The sequence below is a fragment of the Scardinius erythrophthalmus genome (assembly GCF_964197995.2).
Source record: "Scardinius erythrophthalmus genome assembly, chromosome: 9".
Taxonomy (NCBI): Eukaryota; Metazoa; Chordata; class Actinopteri; order Cypriniformes; family Leuciscidae; genus Scardinius; species Scardinius erythrophthalmus.
Genome location: NC_138229.1, coordinates 26,607,184 through 26,631,723, shown reverse-complemented (window position 1 = coordinate 26,631,723; position 24,540 = coordinate 26,607,184). Strand labels below are relative to the sequence as shown.

Here is a 24,540-nt window from a genome sequence, read left to right as displayed (position 1 = left end):
ATTCACATCTGTAAATACTTCACCTACATTAAATATAAAATACACAAACAAGATCCTGAAAACCACCTTTAGCCCGCTGTCTTTCCTTTTACACAACACAACAAGATTAAATGAAATACATTTTCTCATATGGATTACCTCGTTATTTCATCTGACTCCATAAATGAAAAAGGTTTTAATGATATCTGAGCATCACTAAATGTGAACGAATGTTTGATTATTCTTTTTAACTCTTTAAGTATATTTTACCCGTTCAGATTAGGAAACCATGTTGCTCAGAGGTCCTCACGCCTTCTGTTTAAACGAGGGTCTCATGTTCACAAGCTCTTCAGTAAATGCTATATGCCTGAGATGGTCACATTCACGCTTACACAATCAAAGATACTTTGGTATAGCCCCCATGGAATTGCATACACTTGAATTTAACGTAACGTTTACTTCAGGCAGAGGTATGGCCACTACTACTGATACAAGTCAACAAACTTTACATGTCTTATAATAGCTTTCCGTGGTTTCCCACGTACACTTATCTAAAGTAACTTTAAATTAAAACAGAGGTAAGACACACCCAGATTTAGGTTGGTCGAGCAGCACGTTTGCTGCCCTAAACGGAAATTCACTTCTTGTCTTTGCAAACCAAGAACACTTGAATCAGTGCCAAATATTAGTCGTCACTAATCTGACACAGACTTGCGGTAACATACGAATCAGTTTAATCTACTTGGGAAAACAATTTCAGAATCAGTCAAAATAAAAGGAAATGTTTACAATTTAATGACCAGGTAATAGAACAATAATTCAGAATCCAATTCATAGAATAACAACAATTCAGAAATCGAGGAATTGTAGAAATATTTACCTGGCAACGAAAACTACACACAGCGATCGTGTGGGAAGTCTACCTACAGACTCCTCGAACCTTTTGCCAATTTTCCTTATAAACCCAGTTAATTCAATATGCTTACCAAATGGTGGTGTCTGTCATTATAATTAGATTTTGGTCCCCTATTGAGGGGTTCACAACTGTGGGATCAGAATTTGTAATTGAATGGGTTCTTGATACCTGTAGAAGAGAATACTTAGTTACATACAGGAGGTAGTTTGAATGGAGGATCTGGGGGAGGGCACACCTTTAAGGGGGCACACCACATTTCTATTATGTTATACTGTATATGTTATATATGCAAGAGAGGTCAAATGTTAATTCTCAGGAGAGCCTTTTGTTTTCTCAAGGGGTAGCCCAGACTTACTGGCACCCGCCTTACAACCCCATGATTTCTGATAATCTTGTTTAGGAGGAGGACGCAAAATCCATTATCACAGTGAAACATCTCCAGTGAACCACGGGACATGTTGGTATAGATCACGGTGTCCTAGCGGGCGGTCCACGGTGGGAATCTAATCCTCTCTTAGTCAAGGGAGAGATAAATTGCAGCGGTGTGGAGACTACATGCGGTTGTACATATGATTTTCTTGGAGGGAACAAGCCAGGGGAATACGATGACATCGCAATGGTGTCCTTCCTCCTTTATACTCTGGGATCAGAAGGGGAGTGCTGAAGAAAACAAAATCAATACCTAGTTAACATTACATAGCACCTACGGGTAGGGTGGTGAAGTACTGACTAGCAGACATCACTACAGTGTGCCGGGGGTGGCTTGGATTGCCCTTGCTCTAGGACATAACCCCCACCGGAGCGATATAAGAGAAGAAGAAGCCCACAACTGTGAGGCTGTTTGTGTGTATGCACCTGTATGTGTATCCATTGTAAAATCTAAGCCAATGTGTACCACACCAGCACCCCTATGACCCACAGGAGTATTGGCTGGCCTGACATTTAAATGACATTTACGTGCCGGTTCCTCTGGAGACTGTTTTGATTGGCACCACAGAGCAATGCATACCCTTATAAAAGCCTTTCTGGCTACTTTTATCTCCATTATATCCACACAAGAGGGTGGAAAGGAAGTTTTGGGAGCTAACGGCCTCCTCATTGCAGCCATCATGGTTAGATACTGCTAGTTTAATGGCTAAAACCCCAACAAGATTCTACAGTATACTTGCTGGGAATTCCCAAAATATGGATACTTGGGGTTGCGTGTGATTTCAAGCATGAGATTAGTGTCAGTTTGACATTCAAGGCAAGGCAAGGCAAGGCAAGTTTATTTATATAGCACATTTCATACACTATGGCAATTCAAAGTGCTTTATATAGAAAGGAATAAAAATTATCACAAAATAAAAGCAAGGAAAATTAAAACAGTTATTCAAAATGCTTTACATTTCTAAAATTTCACACTATGGCAATTCAAAGTGCTTTGCATAGAATATAGGCACAACATAAAAGCAAGGGAAATTAAAACAGTTATAAAAGGAATGAATTAGAGTAAAAAAAGAAAAAAAAAACTTCCCATCTGGCAAAACACCGGTGTATCTTATTTTGCATCTTTCAATTTCCCCAATTAAGTGGTTTATGTTTCTCTCTTACCCAATTCTCAGTGCCATTTGAGTTCAGTTTAGAATCAAAAGGAAGAATACAGTGCAGTCAGTCGGACGGACGTACTCTGAGATTTTCCCATGATGGAAAGATTCAAGAGTCCTTTAACATCGGTCATGACATTTCTATTAGCGTGTGCGTGCGTGTGTGTGTGCGTGGGGGGGGGGGGGGGCTTTGTTTATGAGCGAGGATCAGTGGACATTAGGCCACCTGGGCACATGTTTCAAATTAAAGTACATTTAAACTGCTGAGAGTTTAAGCACATGAGATGCATGAATGAATCACAAAGGTCCACAGGAAAGGCAGATAATAAGGGTCTAGAGAGACAGATAATTTTTTCTGATATTCTCACAATTTCAACTTTGATCTTTAAGAATAGCACTTAAACTAGGCCTACATATTTAGCGCTAACTTTTGGATATTTGGTTTGTATAATTATTTAACATTTACACAAAGTCAAAAAGCTGAAACTAATGCATACTGGTTATCAAACACTTGCATAAAAATTATTTATATATTTCTATAATATAATACTTATAATTATAGGATCACTATGTGTTGTTGAAAATTTAATAGCAACCTCAGAGCATTAATCTTAGTACACAACCACATTTCTACATTTATTTCTGACCTGGGGAGAAAGAAAAACCTATGACTAGAAAGCCTAGTGCAGTCTAAAACAGTTTATTGTGAAAAAAAAAGTATTGTAAACAAAATTGTAAAAATGTATAGTGGTGTTTATGGTACATTCTGATTTGGTAATCAAGAGGACCTTTCCAGAGGCCAGTGACATTATCTAAGGTGCTCTTGAAACATTTGTAGAGCTCTCAAAAGTCTCAAAGCTAACAGATCGACGTAGTGCAGCTGTGCCCTCAACATGTTTGTGAATTGACAGAGGAGAGGTTCAGGGCTCAGGGTTACTTGATGCTCAAAGAGACTGTTGAGAACACAGGTCATAGGAGGAGATGAGAGGGACTGGGCCCTGACCTCCCAGGTGGTTCTCCTGTCGTCCCAGTCCTTTTGTATTAACCAACTCAATAAATCCACAGGCGCCAGAACAGGTGGCCTTGGACACCTGTTGACATTTATTTCCTACAGACTAGAGTCATGCTTTAGACAGCAGCATGTGGCCAGTGTAAGGGGAGGACAGCAAATGGGCAGCAAATTCCTGATCAAGATGAAAGAACTTTACTTTTACTTGCAAACACGTTTTGCTTGCGTCTTGAGGTTACGTCAATTTTCAAGCTGGGTAATTTAAGGCTTTCCCTGGAGGAGACTTGTGTTACAAAATGCATGTGAATTTTGTAGGAATGTTTTAAGCATTTATACAGCTTTTAAGAAAAAAGGCTTTAGAGTGGAGATGACAAATGGACACCAGCAATTAGCAGCATTCCCGCTCCGCAGAAACACCCGATCCGGATTGAGTACAAGGATCAATACACAAAGCAGGGAGCCAACCATTCGTTCTCATTAATAATAGATTAGCAAGTTATCATTTTCACTCGTGCTCTGAGCGGAAATGTGTCCGATGCTATCAGCTGCGGTGGTTTTAGTGAAACTTCTCCATTAACTGGGTTTTAGACCTTTTACAGAATTTTGCTTTCAATTAACTCTACATCAAGCCAGTCATTTTGCTTTATTGGTTTAATATCTCCAGTTTCCTTTATTGACATGCATGATTCCCTCGCTAAATCCAATGCAGTGGCATCTGTGGCAAATGGGTATGCTTGTAGGAAAAGAGACGATTGGCTGTGAAAGTTGTTTGAAATGACAACTTATCAACACTGCTTTTCCAGGCCTTGAGAGAAACGCAGAATTCAATGGGCCGAAGAATGGAAACAAACAAACGATTGGATAAGTAAGGCACTAAAAACTAAAGGAAGAACAATTCCCAGTGGGAATTCTTTCTCTAAGTGATACAGTGTTAGGCTGCTGTTGAGTGTGCCACTTTCTAATGTTATTAAATTATTTAGGAGAATGTGCAGAACACATATTCTGAGCACAATTATGCATATCCCTCTGTGAGGAGCATTAAAGTAATGGATTTCCTCCTAAAACACTGCTGGAGAATTATCTTAAAGGGACAGTTCAGCCAAATAACTGTTTACTCACATCGTTTACTCACCCTTGTGTCGTTCCAAACCTTTTTCAGCGAAAAAGAAATGGTGAAGGACACTCTTTAAAATATAATGAAAGCAAATGAGGCCTGAGACTGTCAAGCTTTAAAAAAAACACTACAAAAGTACACTAAAAGAAGAATTCCACACAACTCAAGTCCTCTGAAGTTATACAATAGTTTGGTGCGAGAGATTTAAGCTGTTACTCACAGACAATCTTGAGAATTCATGAACAAATGTTGTGATGATGTGAACACATCATACTTTTTGAATCAGATTTTTAAGTGAATCAAAATTATCCAGTTGTGTATTCATTCATGCAATCGGACTGATATGATTCTTGATCCTGTGTCAATGATCCGCTCACAGTAGTTAACAACTCACTGGAGGCGAAGCATTTCAATGAATAACACCTTACATTTACAACACAGGCTGATTGAAAAAACATGCTTGTGGTGACATTTCTGCAGTATTATATTACGCTGTTTCACTTTCACAGTGAAATATCCAGTGAGTCGTGCTGAAATCGCATTTTATTTGAAGCAGATGAATGTGAATCTGGGAAAGTTTTGATTATGTTGGTTGTACGGATTGCAGCTGTTTCAGAAATAAAATGTTTGGTGAGTTGCTCTAAAGGGTTAATGCTCTATCGTTTTTGAAAATAATGTACCACCTACACTATAGAGCTAAAAAAGCAAACGTGAGATAATGTGTTTTCTGAAGCAACCATGCCATTTTAGCTTGTCTTCAAGTCTTCAAGCCCTTTTATCATAACTCGTTCCTCACGGATTCATGCACAATCACTCCAAATCACAAGTGCAAGTTTACTACATCATAAAAGCCATGCATATGGAGCTGATTATGTGATGCAAACAGCAAAATATATGAATTTATGAATCATGCAGTATGGTAAAAGTGTTTTGAGGTCATAACGTATTGAGCAAGGATTATTGTGCGCTAATCTTCCCCTGAACTCAAAACTTGTGCATAAAGGAATCAAAGTTGTTGGTGTTTTACCGCCACTAGTGTTCATTTCAGCTGCAAAATGAAGTGTATGGGTACATTTTTGGAGTGTTGCACGTTTATTTTTAAAATGAGTCCAGGTTGTAAAGGTCTTTTCATCGCAAGTTATCAAATGACTTTAGAAGACTCATACGGATTACTTTTATGATATTTTCATAATGCTTATGTGTCTTTTTTATGGCTCAATTCATTACAATTGCACAGTCAAGAGTGAACAGCACTTAATTCATAATATCTTCCTTTGTGTTCCACAGAAAAAAGTAAGTCAGAACTGACAGAAATGAAGATTAAGTAATGTTCTTACACAGGTTGGGTGGAGGGTACACATGTAGCCACTGAGGGGAAAAATCATTTACTAAAAGCATTAGCTCAATGTTCCCTCATGTATCTTGACAAGTTGATGAAAAAAGAGCTTCCTGTTAATAGAGGTAAGCTGTATCATATGACCAGGCGGTTTAGCATTACTTCAGCCTTTAAACCGGTGCCCATCCTGGAGTCTTCAAAGCCGTGACTCATTATCTCTCTTTCCCACTGTCGACATGATATTGGATCAAAGACGAGACGGGCAATCATGAGGAAATATCGTTACTACCTCATTATTTGGCCCTCATGATAGAACAATAGAGTTATTCTGCCTTGCAGAGAAAACCTTCCTGTTTAGACAGAGCCATCAATATTAAAACACAAACCGGCGCTAGATGCTGGTGCATTCCAGCTTGCTTCTCATAGGGCTATTGTTATGATGAGCATAGCACACTGAAAGCTTTCGCACAATAGGCAGGTGCCATCCGGACCTCGCTTTTGGCAGAGGGACAAGAGGAATGTTTGCATGGGAATACAGATAAGTGAGCATCCCGGCTGGTTTGCAGGCAGCACTAGACTGAGTACTCTATAAGACAGAAGGTATAGGAAGTTCTGGGTGACTCTGAACGCTTAGGGCAGCCAGGCACTATGAAAGATTAAGGAGCCATGAAATATCACCAGATTGGAAATATTTTGAAAGGTTAACCCAAAGTGATCGCCTGAGACCATTCTAGAAAGCCTCAGGAGTCTGCGCACTGCAGGTACGCCGTTACCAGAGGGTGTAATTATGACACAAACATAAATGGTCATAAATCTGGCTGCTTTATTTGCTATGACCTGCACATAATCTGCGTTAACCCAGCGTTTTCCTCAGAGGACTCATGTGGTGGATGGTGAGTTGCAGGAGAAATATTCTAGCCTCAGCTACAGTGGAAGCGAGTAATGAGAATTCTGCCTTAGGTTTACTTAAATTTTTCAAACTTTTTTTGGTTACTACAGGTACAAAAAAAAGCTAAATAAATAAATACTTAAATTATATATATTATATTACATTTTATAGTAAGTGTTATAGTCATAACATATATACACACAGAGTGTTAGCTTCTCAGTTGCTTAATCTCGTGACACATGGCAAAAAGTTTCCTATATTTGACCATTTAATGAAAGTAGATGATACATTCACAAGCACCTGTAAAAACTGTCGAGTTGAGTCACTCACAAAATGTGCCGTATTTTTGTAATTCTAATAATTTAACAAATGCATAGACTATGATTACCAGCCTCAGATAGTTACAGGTCTGCTTAGGTCTGTCTTTAACAGTTTATAAGTTTTAGTTAAAAATAAATGTCCCTATGGAGAAAATAGTTTAATTTATGACTTTTTTCCCCAACTTGATTTAGTACAGTGGCCATAAATCTCTGGCTGAGATCTGAGATTTCCATCTGGCTTTCATCAAACACAATATAATTTTCGTTGATCGAGATCTGGCAGCAGAAGCACATTTTTCCTCTTCGGCGAGCGATCCATGGACAGCTTACCCTGCGAATTAAATCCCCCATAGGCCAGCAAACCAATGAGAACGCGGGACAGTAACAACGACACATAACATAACAACAGCACGTAAGCGGCAAAGCTGCTGTGAATCAGTTTACCCGGAACTATCAGTGAGTAGCAGATTTGAAGAAAATTACCGTCAATTGGCAAATAAATAAATGACTGAGTTACATACGCATTACTAACATTTTATCATGTAAGCATTATGATACACCTCAAACAAAGGACTTTATAGTAATTTAGTGTTAATACTAATCAGCGAGTCCATAAATGACTTGGGCATGCAGAGCGTTCTTATATTGAACGCCCCCACTGATATATCAATTATTTTTATCATAATATATATTTAATATTATTAATTTTAAGCATTAGATTAAAAAAAGGTAATATAAATGTAAAAATCCTGTTAAAGTAAAAACTGCAACTACATTTAACTACATTTTAACTGCTAAAATAAAATTTCACTAATACTGGCCAATAACCAATATATCATGCATTCATAGTTTTTAATATTCCAAGAATATTTCATACTTAAGTACCACATGTTTACCCGACACAGTCCTATCCTTTTATATTAAATGAGTGTGCATATGTACAGTTTTTCAAAGTCTTTTTCATCTTCATGCATAAACAGCTCTGAGACAGCTGAGGGGAGGGAGGCAGGGCGCTGTTAAAGCTGTTAGGTAAAGGGCAGCCATCACACTGGCACAGCCTGTGCCATTGACTGGCGGGTGGGCAGAAAAAGCTTAAGTGCCCCTGGGGGATGGACATGAGACAGGGACGTAGGATTGGAGAGGAGATCAGTGTCTAGATGCTGGATCAATAAGGACCCGTTATGGGTTGCGTCATCAATCACAATCAAAGCCCCTCTCACCCAAAATAACCAAACTAATCAGCTTCCCAACATAAAGGCCCCATTCACTGCTCTTACATCTTTACCTCTGCCCTTTTCTGCAAGTCTGGAGTATTTAAACTTTCACACCATGTGTCAAGAGAAAATTTAATTACAGTCCTTTTGGGATCTGAACACAAATGGACCTGGACTTGACTGGGGTGTTCATTAAAATGAATTCACCGAAGCAGATCCACAACTACAAAACACTCCACGAGGCTAAATACTGGTGTGTGATATGCTAATTTGAAACAAAAGCATGTCCTTTACTTAATATTACTATAATAAATGTATACCATTCAACTACTATACAAATATCTTACGAATATATTGGATTCGTTTCATTAAAAGGAATAGGCTACTCATCATTTACTCACCCTTATGTTGTTCCAATTTTATATGAATTCATATGAGTAAAGGGAGGCTTTACTTTATATTTTGAACAATTTAAAAAAAGTAAACAGTCAGTAATAAAATAAGAACATATAAACAAATTGCAAACGATAGAACAAATAAATACAATAGAATAAAAAAAAACAAATTAAATCAACATGGGTTTGAGTTTTTCAAGTGGGTCTAAATGTAGTATTAGAGAGTTCAGTTAAGAAATACTACAGAAATAAACACTGGATAGTCTTCATTGTATAAATTAAATACAGATTAGGCTAATGCTTACAATTAAAGTTATTCAGTCAAGAACAGAGAGTGATGTTCTCTGTCTTTTGTTCTTTGATTAACCTGACAGACACCAGCAGGAATATTAGGCTGCTGTCACTTTAAAAGTGTATGCACAGATCCAATATCCTGTTACATATCAAGCATTTTCTTTCTCAACTATTTACATTCTCCAAGAGCGTGTATTTGACCATTTGCGCGAAATAAGCCAGCTTTTGAAGGAAGGACTATTGGAACTGTTTTTGATATTTCAGTATGTATAGAAATATTGACACTTTTGACAACACTAAGGATGGGTACATAATGACAGAAATGTAATATTTGGGTAAACTATCCCTTTAACCTTCCAAATCTCATAGCCTATAGCCTGTAGTTTGTAGGCAATACCAAATATGGGCAGTAACAGCATCATCTAACCTGGAAACAGTCTGGCCAAGGTTTCCCATACAGGTAATCTAATATAAATGCTCTTCAAGTTTTGTGAAATAGCCTTCTCCAGCAATAAAAAAGGTTCTCAGGGGAGATTTGAAATATTCTACTCCAGGCACCATGAATTGAACATGTGGTGCATATTTCTGCAAGAATTTTCGAGAGCTGTTTAGAAGAGCAACTCACGAAAGGAAGAAGAAGATCAACACATAAAATGTGGTTCATATTGCCAGCCTGCCCAATCCTGGAGGCCTGAACAAGCCAAGTGTGTGGGTCACATTGTACAAGAACAAAGAACATTAGTCATTGACAATTATGGGGTCAGCACAAAGGGGAGGGGAAAAAGGTTATGATGGGAGTCAGTGAACGATGAGGAGAAGCCAGCTTTAATGCTGATGAGAAGCAGGGGACGTGAATTCCCTACAACAAAAATGTCATAAGCTCTCAGACGCAAGTCTGTACTAATGTGATTAGCTTCTCATGTCTGTGATTACATAAAAACGCTTTATGGATATTAACAAGCCGAAATGCCCCCACAACCCTTCTCAGATGCTGTACAGAGGCTTTTGGAGAAGATTCTTGACAATACAGCAACTTCACAATGCAGAGTGCACTCACTGTGCATGTTTTCTTACCACATAATATAGATTTGATATGACAGTGAGCCTAAAGACCACACTGAAAAATCATGATTTTTATAACTGGAAGGACATACAGTCTGAAACCACTAGTGAACATAATAAAATGCATTGATATTCTAAGTCTAATCAACAGAGACATTCATTTCTGTACCCATTTGTGAAAAATAATTATTACACATTAAAAACGAAAAGGGAATATAGGCATTGTAAACTACAGTATGAAAAATGGATATTCATTTTGAGATCTACTAAAGATAACTGTGTTATTAAATACATTTTTAAATATTAATTTTAGGGGAACACTGGATGATGAAAAAAAAAAAAAAAAAAAAAAAAAAAATCACCCAATTGTTTGTGTTCCTCTATTGTAAGTTTTGAGAAAAAAAAAAAAAAAAAAAATCATATATATATATATATATATATATATATATATATATATATATATATATATATATATATATATATATATATATATATATATATATATATATATATATATATATATATATATATATATATACACACACACACAATTCATAAATTTGCTTGTTTCCAGGTTTAAATTAGATTTGGAACCTTTTGGACCACACTACATGACATCTGTGATCATGTGATGCATGCTGGTCCTGCCGGCTTTAATCTTGTCTTGATGATCACAGCAGCGATATTATAAGGTGTAGGCTAAGTGGCATGGGAAGATGACACACTCATAAGTATGATGGTTCAAATAGCTTTTATGGCTGTCCTTCAGTCAAGGACACTGGATGATCTTGTCATCAGATGACAGCGCTGGCCACAGCTGAGAGTTTGGGGATCTGCCTCTGGCCCTGCGATCGACCATTATAATTAAGCTATTAATCTAACATCATTAACCCCCGCTGACCAGTCCTTCAATTCATCGCTGTGATATTGCCATTCTGCCTTACGCAAACCTTCTGCTCTCTCCATTTCTCCATTTCGCCATCTCTTCTCTGGTGTCTGTCAGGACCACAGCTGGGAACTAACAAAATTACCTTGCAAGTGCCACTCGACTGAGGATACGGTTACTTTTAATTAAAAAGAATCAATTTCTATTCCTGTCAATTTCACTCAGTGACCATATGGACACTAGAAAACACAATCCAATTTGCCACCGACCACCCAGTCGGCCCTGTCTAGCCCTCCGGGAAAACAAAAGCTTGTTTAATTGATTTATAGAGGTGGTTTTCTTCATAGCGCTTCAAGATAAAATGTAAAGGGTTCTCATTTGCAAGCGTTTTTCCGATAACAGTAGGCCATATGTGTGGGTTGTCATTTAAACACCAACAGGATTTTATTTTGTACCGAAGAATTAGCTCAAGTGGGAGAAAAATGAAAGCTTTCACTTTAACTTTCAGATGGCACTTTTAAGGCACCTTCATTTATTGCTCAAAGCCTTAAATTGTCTCAAACCTTCTTGCCATTAGAGAGCTGGGAGTGATGGGATAGAAAAAAGGATCAATAAAAACCACCTCTTGCAACATATAGAGACAAATAGCATCAGAAAAAATCCACTGCAACTGGAAAATGAAAAAAGAGCAGTTTGTGAAATACAGTAAAATCAGCTAAATGCAAAAAGACTGAAGAAACTATGGTTTATACTGGGACATTTTTAGCAGCGTTCTTTAGAAATGCTTAATAAAGGCTTGTAGATTTAGAAATACACTACACAACACTAAAAGTGTTGGCGAGTAACTTTTTTTTAATTAACAGTAGTGATGCTACAAGCTGAACTAAATTTTCAGTAGCATGGAGGTAGTTTGACATTTTAAAACAGAGTAGCTCTTCAAGTAACAACAAGCTTGAAAGCCATTTTTCCAACAACACAAAAAAATAGCCATTTTTTTGCAGTGGTATTAAAAAAAAACTGATGGATGGACGGACAGGCAAACAGAGAAAGAGATAGAGGGATGGATGAATGGATGTCACTTTAAATTTCTTGCATTTTGACTAAATTTAGGATATCCTATTTATCATTTAGACAGTCACTAATTAGTTTACTTCTTTCAGCTGAGAGGAAAAAACACTTCTTAAAGACAAAACGACTGAGAAGACTGTTGTGTAAACCCTAGATACTAGTCTGGAGGAAGCACTTATGAAGAAGACACCAATCAAGCAATTTGGGTGGCTTTAAAATTGAGCAAATGAGACATAAACACCTTAACAAGACTCGAGGAACAGCCCTCAGGTCTCCTCGCAGGAGCTACTGTGCAATCTGAGTAATCTTGACTTCTTTGAGCACTCAGAATAAGAAAGTGTCTTCATTTTTCATCAGTCTGATTTAGGTAGGATCTGTTACCATGGTGATCAACGTTCAGGACGCCCCACCCTGTAGTTCTGGCTCCACTGCCCTATAATTCAGAGCGTTGCAAAACCAGTTCTTTCATGTTTAGTAACTCAACCCTCTCTGATTACAGACAACAACACAAAAAAGACCATTTGTGGTAGTCAATATTTAACCTTCCCTCTATTTATAGTGTTTTATTTGTTTGAACCATCTTCAAAAAGTATTTATACCAAAATAATGTCACCGTAGAGCAGTATCACACTAGGATTCTAGTGTCTGAAATCTGCAGACCTGTTCTCAAACCATCAACAGCCCCTACAGCCGCATGTGATGACACTAATGAGGGTGCTGTGTTAATGTGCTAGACACAAACATGCAGAAAACTGAACAAAAGACATGAAGCCCATGGCAGCAATGAGCAAAATGCTGGAATGTTTATTCACAATGTGACGACGGTCTTCATCCAGGTGGCACAAGTCAACATGAAAAAGTATTCATAACCTATTTTAATTCTGTAAGGTGATGTCTTTCACACAGATGCTGTTATAATAAATTAAAGCCAATAAGTATGTTCATGTTATTGGAGAAAACTGATAAATGGTTTTAATAAAAAAAAAAAAAAAAAAAAAAAACACTATAAAATAAAACAAATGTTAAATGCTATCAGTAAATTTAGGTTTATTTATAAATTTAGATTACATTTAATGATTTTATTAAACTATCAGTTCTTAAAGATTAACTTTAAGTGATCGTTAGATGACGGAAAAGGTCATCTAAATGTAAAAATAGGCCAAATGGGCATGAACAATTAAATATGTAATATCTGCCGATACCGATACTGATAATTAATAATAATTAAAAAACAGTAATATTGACCAATGTTCACTGTATTTCAGTGTAAAACAGGAAAATCAAGGAAGGGGAAAAAAGGAGGATAAAGGCACAGTCATCTTAGTGATACATCAGCAAAACTGTGCAGGCAAAGTAGATTCATTGTCCATTGTCAATAGGAGCACAAAGCACCTCTTACTCAGAGGACTCTTCCAAAACAAGCAGCTTTATATTGGTAGATGCAACAAAATTCAATCGAATTTTCCGATTCCTATTGACATGACTGCATTTTGCTTGCGTAATTTCACAGTTAAAAAGTAAATGTTACTGCACCTTAGTTCACCCATGAGCCAGTTCTGTACTCTCTATTGGCAGCTAAGCTTATATGATGAACATATGATGAATTTAGCCTTTTATTCACATATAATCATTGATCAGCTAACATAAACAGAAGCTTAACCGTACCTGTGTGACGCGCAAGAACAAACCTCATTGGTTCTGTGAATGGCAAGTAATTAATGACAGAATTTTTGAACAAACTGTTTAAGACTTTATTTTAACTATCGGGGAGTTACATTGACATTTAGATTATATTTTGAGAAATGATTATGGACACAACCTTTTTTTCTTAGGCATAAAGTGCAAACATGCAACAAAGTCGATTTTGATTTCATGTTGAGTTTAAATTTAAATTTGGAAAAGAAAAACTGATTTGATGACGTGTTTTGAATTCTAAATACTTGAAATAGGGATTCTTCAAATTTCTTGAAATATACAGTGCTATGCATAAGTTTAGACACCCATGCTAAAGTTGACTAAAAAGAGGAATAAAAAATCATCTTTTGGAAATTGAACTTAATGCCTTAATTTAAAAAAAATAGGAAAAATCCAACCTTTAAGGACACCAATTTTCTTTGTGAATGAATAATGTATCGTAAATAAATAAATGTTCTTCCTTAAAATACAGGGTGCATAAGTTTGGACACCCCTATGTTAAATTCCCATAGCGGCAGGCAGATTTTTATTTTTAAGTATTTAAAAAAAAAATGTTTAGGATACTATGCATCCTGATAAAGTTCCCTTGGCCTTTGGAATTAAAATAGCCCCATATCATCACATAGCCTTCACCATACCAAGAGATTGGCATGGAGTACTTTCCATAAGATCATCTCTCAATGCAAATCAAACTAGCTATTAGGCTAACTGAAATAAAACCATGCCAATCTCTAGGTATGGTGAAGGCTATGTGATGATGTGGGGCTATTTTAATTCCAGAGTCCAAGGGAACTTTATCAGGATGCATAGTATCCTGGATCCATGAAGTAACTGGCCTTTAAAAATAAAAATCTGCCTGCCTCTATGGGAATTTAACATAGGGGTGTCCAAACTTATGCACCCTGTATTTTAAGGAAGAACATTTATTTATTTACGATACATTATTCATTCACAAAGAAAATTGGTGTCCTTAAAGGTTGGATTTTTCCTAATTTTTTAAATTAAGGCATTAAGTTCAGTTTCCAAAAGATGATTTTTTATTCCTCTTTTTAGTCAACTTTAGCATGGGTGTCTAAATTTATGCACAGCACTGTAGTTACAGTTCCTTTACATCAGAGATGAAAAAGCAAGATTTTGAATCACAAAGGCTTAGCGACTTTGAGAGTGGCAAAAGGAGTCAAGAGAAGAAGCTTCAAGGTTACTCCTATACAAGCCCTGCCTCTGAACAACAGAAAGATTTAAAGGTTAAACGCAGCAAGTGAAAAAGAAAGACAGCGAGTGAGCCAGTGCGAGAGAGAGAGAGAGAGAGAGAGAGAGAGAGAGAGAGGCCTAATGGAATTACAGCAGCCTTGTGACAGCGGTGCAGATGGGTCACATGGTGAATTAAATGGCTCTCTGACCCATGCCAGAACTGAGCCTTGGCCTCAGCTCGACCCGTGGCACCCGCAACATTGCCATGTCACTCACGGTGCATCTCAGTGATCCGCACATTCATTCACAAGGACAATGAAGCAGAGTGGCTCATGAGAACTGCCTTCTGATCCACGGCTACATAGAAATGCATCGCTCATCTAAGCGTATCCAAGGAAAGTTCAGGTGAACAGACCAGTGGGTAGCGGCGAATGTTTTCTTTGAATTTAGGGTTAATTTCGTGCCAAGCGTGTGAAGTATTAGTGTGTTCACTCATGCCTGCAAACAATTCCACAATGCGACGCACTTCCAATTTCACAAGGTACAGGAAAAGGCACAGGAAAAAAAATGACTAGTCAGCTGGAGTGTTGTACTTACTGTCCGCCTGAGAGGAGAATTGCACGCAGCTCAGCAGTAGCAGTAGAGGAAGCCCAACGGGCAGGAGGGGCACGGACATGCAAATATTAGGCACCATGTTCCAGGTTGGCACTGCTCCCCCTCGATCACCGCTCTGCTCTCGCAGCTCTCACGCAATCATAGACTAAAACCTGCGGAGCACAGAGACAAGCACGCGTTAGCATTCGATTCAAGGTAGGACAACGAAGCATTTAGACAGTACAGGTATGATGAATTGAGTGATCTGCCAAGGGGCAACAGGGTTAATGAGGAAAGGAAATGCTCTTTTATCAAAGTAAACAAAACCCATAATCTGCTGCCGGTTAGCTAAATATCAAAAGGACGGAAGAGAATTGGGAATTCCCAATAACCGGCCGCCGCTAAAGGTGCCCATTAAGTGGCTCTACACAGATGGCTCCGGATCTTCTGAAGTGTGGCGGTATTACTGTATAGCCATACACACAGTTCCCTAAGGATGAATGCTGGTTTAAATCAGTGCTCACAATATTAGAGGACTAGGAAACTGCCAGAGTTGTGTTGAAACTGCAGTTTGTCACATTTTAAGTAATTAAACTTTTTTTTTTTGATAAACTACACCAGGGGATACTGGCAAAAAGTAGCTAAATACATTGACAGACAATATGTTATAGGTCATTATAATATATATTAAAAATGATTTTTAAATGTACAGTAAAGCGCTAGGGATAAAATGTTTTTTGTTGATGAAAATGAGGCTGTGATCCTAGCAATGCTCTATAGCATTTGCTATAAATAAAGGTCCTAGATCACATGTAACTCTAAACTTTCAATAGTTTTTTGGATTTTTTGCCTACTGAGAGCTTTTTTGGAAAGATATTTCATTAGTTGAACAATTGGCAAAAATTATATATGGCGCTACCCTGAAAAAAAGGTCTATAAATGTATAAATATAAACGCTAAATATGTTAAGTTAACGCTAAATACGTTAAGTTAACGCTAAATACAATAACAAAAAAGTGCTGACTCTTCAAAAGGCAACGATAATCAGAGCAAATATTTATTTTTCTATAAAAAGAACAAGTAAATTGGCAATATTTTTAAGGACACTAGTAAGTGACGACTACTGAGAACTAGACATTTTTGAAAACAAAGCTACATTTTTGAAACATTCTTGGACATCTGAATGAACCAATTTGCTGAATCAAATGATTCCATGAACTTCCAACACAACTTAAAAAAGGAAAGCATGTTTGATTATTACCTCAGCTCAACTTCTGAATAAAAACAGCAATGCAACATTTTTTTTTTTTTAATGCTACACTGCTAGCCTACTTGTAGGAAAAATTAGCTTGTTACTTGACTGGCTACATTATTTTGAAAACAGCTGAGCTATTGTTACACTGCTGAAAAACATTAAGGGAGTGAAAAGGGAGTAGCTAACTGAGGAACAACATTATTCAGTAGCATAACGTTCAAAATAATGTAACCAGTATAGTAACAAGTGAAGAGTGGATAACTAAAAGTAGCAATGCTGCTAATGTAGCAACATGGCTGGTTATGCTTTCCCTAACAGTCTTATCGGTGTAAGACTTTCTATTAAACAACCCAGCTTGGGCCTTTCAGCAGAGACTGTGTGGGGCAACTACACCCTCCTGACCATTTCAAGTCCAGTGCAACTCCAACTCTTACTTCTGCTGAACACAAAAGAAGATATTTTGAAGAACGTCAGTAACCAAACAGTTGATGGGTATCATCGACTTCCAAAGTATTTTATTTTTTATACTATGGAAGTCAAAGGGATCCATCAACTGTTTGGTTACCCATATTCTTCAAAATATCTTCTTTTGTGTTCAGCAGAAGAAAGAAATTCATACAGGTTTGGAACAACTTGAGGGTGAGTAAATAATGACAGAATTTTAATTTTTGGGTGAACTATCCCTTTAAGTGGATCAAAAAAAGCACTCTAAAGTTCAGCTAATTGGATTTATTACACATATATACTTATTATTGCAATTAGCATGCAATAAAGTGCCTGAAAACATTACATTCAGTTCACACTTAAGTAAATCCTTAAAGTATATTATTTGTGTAAGATAAAGTTTAGTCTTTTTCATTAGGGACACTAAACGTAAACCCTACGTCTGCCACTTTGATGTCAACGTGCTCACTCGTCTGATCTCGTCCGTTTAATATTTTTTTCCACAGTGTGTGTGAGAGGTCTGCGATTTTAATAAGCAAGAATGTGAACGAGACACAAAGGCTTCAGTATCTCACAAGGTGAGAAATACTCCATACACCTGAGGAGGTGTTGACTAGCCAATTACCAACAATCTGATTTCGGATGCATGTTGGATGCGTGAAGATACGCCTGGCTGCAGTGTTTGTGAGATGGTGCCAAAAGAAACAATGAACAAACAGATCCTAACAGGGAGGCGTTAAAAAAGTGTGTTTATTTTTCTATCTAAAAGGCTTTTTGTTAATCTTTCTTGACAAGAGGTTTTGTGTGCTAAAATAACAAGAGACGGCGTGCATGTTGAGTCATAGCTCGGTTATACCAAAACACCTAAAGGGGTTTTGGTACCGCGGCAATCATTCTCGTAATAAGCCTTTACTACCTTTGGAGGCATATCAAATAAGAGCAGTTGATTAGGTCACCAATAGAGAGGGGAAAATGAGACAAGCATTACGCTTCGAGCATGACCTACATTTTGAAAACACTGCAAGGATTAGCCAACTGATCCATTTTTTTAATACATACCTCTAAGTCAAAAACCAAACATTTAAAACCTGCCTGCCAATCACCAAGCTCTCGCACCATGCCTGACTTGTTTGTTCAGGCCAGGGTTACGAAGAGAATGGGTAAATAAACCGATAACAGCACAATAGCACAGAAAATGTACACATCAGGTGAGATTTACCCAAGGAGCAGGGATATTGAGCAATAAACTCAAATCAAACAGTCATCAACCTCGTAACTTTTGAAAAGTCACAGTTTCGTTTTTGAAAAATAGGCTACTGGGCGTACATTACTCAAATGTATTGTGCTTTTAGCATGAATACAGAGGATTATTGAGGATTATGATATGAATAAGGATCATAATTGAACAAATGGCAAAATTGCATTTGTAGTTATTCATGTGCATTTTGTATCACGTGAGATCACATAAATCCTGACATTTATGTTCAAATGCTTTAACATTCAGGTAGCTTTATCAAAAACGTGTACAGGGCAGAAGTATACAGGCAGCTGAAGGCAAGAGGGCAAAAATGCACACAATTGCAAGGACGTTTAAGACAAAAAGTCACATTTTATCCCAAAAACAAAAGAAATAATAAAATAAAATGTTTTTTTTTTTTTTTTTTTGCCGAAAGTAAATGAAGCATATTTTAAGAACATTCTTTTTTTTTTTCATTATGGAATTATTGTCATGACAATTAAGCACATATCTCCCTTCAAATTTTCATTATTGTAATGCATTACTAATAATAAATAAAAATCCATTTCTCAAAAAAACAAAACAAACAAACAGCAATTCAGTCATAAAAATCATCCTGTGCAGACAAAAAACTTTTTGTTTAATTCAAATCAGCATAATGGCAGTTCAGCAAACACTACCAAGGTGTACACTTGCTTTTTTTTTTTTTGCCATTTATTTATTATTTATTATTTTACCATATATTATTTATTCCTGTGATGTTAAAGCTGAATTTTCAGCATCATTACTCCAGTCTTCAGTGTCACATGATCCTTCAGAAATCATTCTAATATGATGATTTGGTGCTCAAGAAACATCATGCAAAAAAACTATAGTAAAAACATAGTAAAGACATAACCCTACAGATCAAACTGTGATTAGCGACTATACATTGTGACATGCTAAAATGGCATCTAAACTAAGTGAAGATTCATTACTCCTGCCTTTACAGACGATCCCCATCAGTGTGAAAGCCCCAGGAATCTCGTCTTAAGCCCACTGTGTTCCTAGCATCAAAGATAAATAAACACTTCTCTCCTTGTCACTCTTTAGGCACATCTCCTTTCAACCACTCCGGCGCCAGTGATTGCTTTTCCCTTAATGGCCCATTCAGAGATAAAGACAACAGGAGAATCTATGGCAGGGCCTTGTGTAGACAACCTTATTGACGTCTTTAGGCAAGATAAAGCTGAGTCCTTCCCACAAGACCTGTGTTGGAGAAAACTGTCCAACACCATAAACAGCACAGGCCATGGCTCCCGACATGAGCCTGTCTGTGCTTTGACTATAATGCTGATGTTCAAGTTTAATATTTCTTACTTTGACAAGTTTATAAACCATATGATCCAAGAGCAAGTCCGAGATAACTTTGAGAGCGAACATAAGAGGGTAAAACTCTGATGAAATCAAATAAAAGTGGAAGGTAAGCAAATTACTTGGGAGACAGTTTCTCTTCACTAAGTTCTGTTCTGCAAAATAACAACATGCTCAACTTCAGCTCATAACAGCCTTTTGTGCTCAGCTCACAAGCTTCCCAATTAACAATTATTATCATTAATAAAGTGGTAACTTTAATCAATTTAAAAACAGCAAAGCAAATGACCATTTTATGAAGAAAATGCTTGTGCCAAAATGCTTCAGGATGGTTGCCATGGTATTGCCATGGCGATGCTAGGGTGTTCTGGGTGATTACTATAGTGGCCCAAGTGAAAAATAAATAATTCCAACATTCAGCAGAATTCTGGGTCACTCATTCCATCGTTAAATGTGCTCTTCAGTAAATTTCAAAATTCTAATTTTGAAAATGTATAAATTATTACAAATTTTGCTAGTTTTATTTTTGGTAGAGAATTCTACTATCAGTTTCGAACAAAATAATTGATTGTATTACCTGGATGCAAATTCCATATCAGTAAATCTAATGCAGGTTTATTTAGCAATATTTCCAGATTAATTGGCCCATTGTGCTTGACATTTAAACTTCCACTGAGTGTTTATATAAGTTCTTTGTTTATATTAAAGCATTACATTAAGCATGAAGTACAGTGAGATGGAATGTAATATGATTCATATGAAATATGCATAGGCCTGAGGTATTGACACGGCAGTAGTAGTCTACACGTGAGACGTAAATAGAAGAGCCAGCTTTAAGTGAGCGAATGACCAAACGTTCCCTCAGACCTTTCTGTCATGGCGTGAGCCTGAAATCACATTTGACTCATAGATGGATGGCATCAGATGTGGTGACAGCTCACTTATTTATTCAGTCTAAACGCCAATAAAATGAAGCAAAAGCTCTCTGAATAAGACATAACCAGGAGATTTACTGTCACATTCTGAAGATAACCAAAAGGCTTCTCATTCCTTCCTGCAGCCACAAATCAATCGCCAAGTTATTCAACAGAAATGAGATGTACTACTACACACAGCAAAACACACTGAGGAAACGCTTCATGTGAAATTCTCTGTTGAGTTATTACTAATCTTGCAGCATAAAGCAAAGGTGTATATATGTTGTGCAAAGAGACGCAGGCAATTCAATTTTTTTATTTTTTTTTACTTATCTAATGACAATGCTAAATATGACCCAGACACTGCACATGAACTCACATTAACTTGAATAGAACAAACAGTGATACAGGTGATAATTACTGAAGACTATTGTAAGAAAAAGAAACAAAATTTGGACAAAAAGTTGGTCCTAGCCAACACTTCAACCTCCAATTACCTCTTTAAAAAAATGTATATATTCCAAGAGACAAAGAAATAACTGCATACTTGATGTACAACAGGTTATATTTGCTGAAGACTGCAAAGAATTTAGCTGATTATAAACCTGGAGTCGAACACAAAGCGATCTAAATCAAAGCTGACAGAACTACGAACACGACAAAGACACAGAATGCCTCTGAATCCCCCACAGCCTGCTAAGTTTACCCTCAGCATCGGCACCGGTGCTCAATCCACACACAAACAAACAAAAGACATGTCAACAGAGACCTGTGACAGCTGAATCAATACTGCCTTAGACTGGATAAGCACATCTTGACAATGAAACACTTCATTAGAACAAAATACCTCTTAAATATGGAATCTGGCATTTTTTTAAAGGTTGTTTTCATGTGAAAGCAGTGAATTTCACAAATTCTGTCAAAAACATGTCTGGGCTCATATTTCAAACCAAAATCAACCATAAGTAAAAAATATATATATATATATATATATATATTGCTTTTAAACAATTACGCTTATTTTCAGGAACATTAAAATAACGTGCATTTTGACATCATTTTGAGGACAGTTATGCATATACATATTGTAAATATGTAAATATATATATATATATATATATATATATATATATATATATATATATATATATATATATATATATATATATATATATATATATATACACACACAAAACTCAAAAGTCAAGCTTCCACAGTGGTAGTGAGATCATTTTTATGAGAAAACTCAATGTAAAACCTATAAAAATAAACTTAATATACCTAAAAATAGACTTAATTTTCTTAATGCAAAAACTTTTTTTTCCTTTTGATTTGATTTAAGCAATGTGACTGGGACATGTTTTCATTAGACACACCCAGGTGTTTGTCACTGGCCAAAGGTCCAAGCTGTCTGATCAATGTATTACAAAATCCCTTGAACTAGACCACTCATTAAAGGAGATTATAAAACCTTCAAGCAAAACACTAGAAAGATACATTTTACTTGTGAAGAATCATCAGTACCAAGTCCTCCATCACTGTTGAAGACGCAGCATGAGAGCGAGAGCTGCAAAGTCAAACTGCAATCTGAAAACTTAAGATCCAATCAATCTTCAGACAAGTGACTCCTAAAGAGAGCACTAGAACCTGGAATAAGGTCTGATGTAGCAACTACAAATGCAGGTGACTTTCTTGAAGACTAGTCCAGATCTGAAACACAACCCTTTGTAGAGACTCAGGTGGGGCAAGAATTTGGTTCACAATGCTGCTTTTCTGGTCACAGTTTGTGAAAAAATGCTCTTGATAATGTGTAAACTTCCTCTCCTTGGCTGGAAAGGATGCAAGACCCATTGTTTCCTGAGAGTGTAAGTCCTTCTCCGCGTTAAGACAAAGATGGTATTAACTGTAGGAGGTCTGCTAGCATACACTGCACCAATTTTCAAAAGGGGGAACATTCTGAAGGATGAAAACAAGAGGTTCGCCCTGGGAATTCAGGTTAACCTGGGAGTCATTATCTCCTCTAATTATGCAGTAAATAAGGCAAATGAGATGTCACAGGTACAACTCATCCATTTACACAGCTGGATATGAAGATCAGGCAGTGGAGAAACACCTTATCTGGTTTTAGGTTAGCTCAAGGACTCGCAAACAAGCAAATCTCATGATTCAACTGCCATTCATCCCGAAAACTACGCCAAATTTCTGCTTCCTGCCGTGCAAGTCCTACAGGTGTGGGTAAGCTGCGGTCTTATCTCACTGTGGGGTCTGCTGTCTCTCTCCGTTTCCGTCCCTCGGCTACACAACAGACAGCTGTGGCAGATGGAGCCATATCCCTATCGGTCTCGTGAGGCTCCGGATTTTAAAATGTAAAAGAACAAGCTGCGATGGGGAGGAAGAGGCAATGTCACAAGGCAGCAGACGTCAGGGACGGCTGCCATGAGTGCACAAGGCTAATTCAAGCACTAACAGACTTCCCATCCAAGACAAACCAACAAACCGCAGGCCGGCGAGGAGGCAAGTAGCTGCTTCTTGAACACGTCTGTAACCAGGGGACAGAATTTAAATGAGGCCCAGCTTCCAAGAACCAAGCAGATCAGACTTGATATGGGTTATTAGCTGCCTTTCTGAAGAGAATCCAACATAGAGGCAAGCTGGGCAACTCCATTAGCATTCAGGGATGAATCATCCAAACCTGTAGTGTTGCTTCCTACCAGTAAGAGCGACAGGTAAGAGAACGCGTGTTCTATTCCCTCTTTACCAGGCGGAGGAAGATATTAGTTTCTTTCAAACTTGGCGATGGTTTTAACTAACAGGCAGTGCACAGCGAAGCTGAGAGGAAGAAGAGAAGGATTAGCCTGATAGTTGCTTTTCACTGAAACTCTCCACAGCATAAAGGGTTTCTCTGACAGCTTGTGACTCACTTTGACCGCGACAGGCAAATTACCCAGGGTTTCACTTGAAAGGAGCAAGATCAAAAGAGCCACCATGGCCTCGTCTCCAAAGCAGAGTCAATGTGCTTTTCTGCAAAATGGGTTTATACTGCCACTGTTTCCCTCCCGTTAGAGCTGAAGGACCACTTTGAGACAAAAGGCAAAACCTCTCACTCAAAATATAATAAGTTTTAAAATTATACCTAAAGAACAACCTGCCAATTGTATTTTAGCTGATGTACTTTAACAAAACCAAGTGACTGAGGAACAAGAGTATGAGAAGAGATCAATCAATATACCAATAAAACGTGCACTCTCTTGATTAGATAGGCCACTAAAACACAAACACTTTGAGGTCCCCATCATATACATTAGGGATGGGACACAATGGTCAGCTACTGAATTTGCCCTAAAAATAACTAGTCGAATAACCCTAGATTTTTTAAAGTTTAATTTACTTCAGTTAGATATTTTACTACTGCTGCTGCCATGTTTGGCCACAAGTGTCACTGCATTCACAGTTTTTTAAGCATCCCGCCCACTGCACCTCAAATTAAAAATACTTTTAAAATGTCTTAAGACCACTGAATTCTACCCATTCCACACTAGCTCAAATCCAGCAACTAGGTTATTCTGCAGAGTTTAGCTCCAATCCTAATTAAACACACCTGAACCAGCTAATCAAGGGCATCTGGCATACTAGAAAATTCACTGGCTCTCCAGGAGCAGTATTGGACACCCCTGATCTAACAGTTTGTGAAAGTAAAATTGTCTTATTTAAAGGCCCAATGAGAAAAAATTCCAACTGGGGACAGGTGAACCTGAATCTAATAATACAGGACAGACGTGTCAGTGG

General features: G+C 37.4%; 1 protein-coding gene across 4 annotated transcripts in view; it reads right to left on the bottom strand.

Annotated features, from left to right (window-relative positions):
- ptprfb (protein tyrosine phosphatase receptor type Fb) overlaps nt 1-24,540 on the bottom strand; it is a 211,200-nt gene that overhangs the window by 110,498 nt on the left and 76,162 nt on the right. For all 4 annotated transcript variants that reach the window (XM_081375456.1, XM_081375457.1, XM_081375459.1 and 1 more), the window contains exon 2: nt 15,552-15,721. In XM_081375456.1, the coding sequence (XP_081231582.1) occupies nt 15,552-15,648 (97 nt within the window). In that variant the 5' untranslated portion in view covers nt 15,649-15,721. The remainder of the gene's footprint in view (nt 1-15,551; nt 15,722-24,540) is intronic.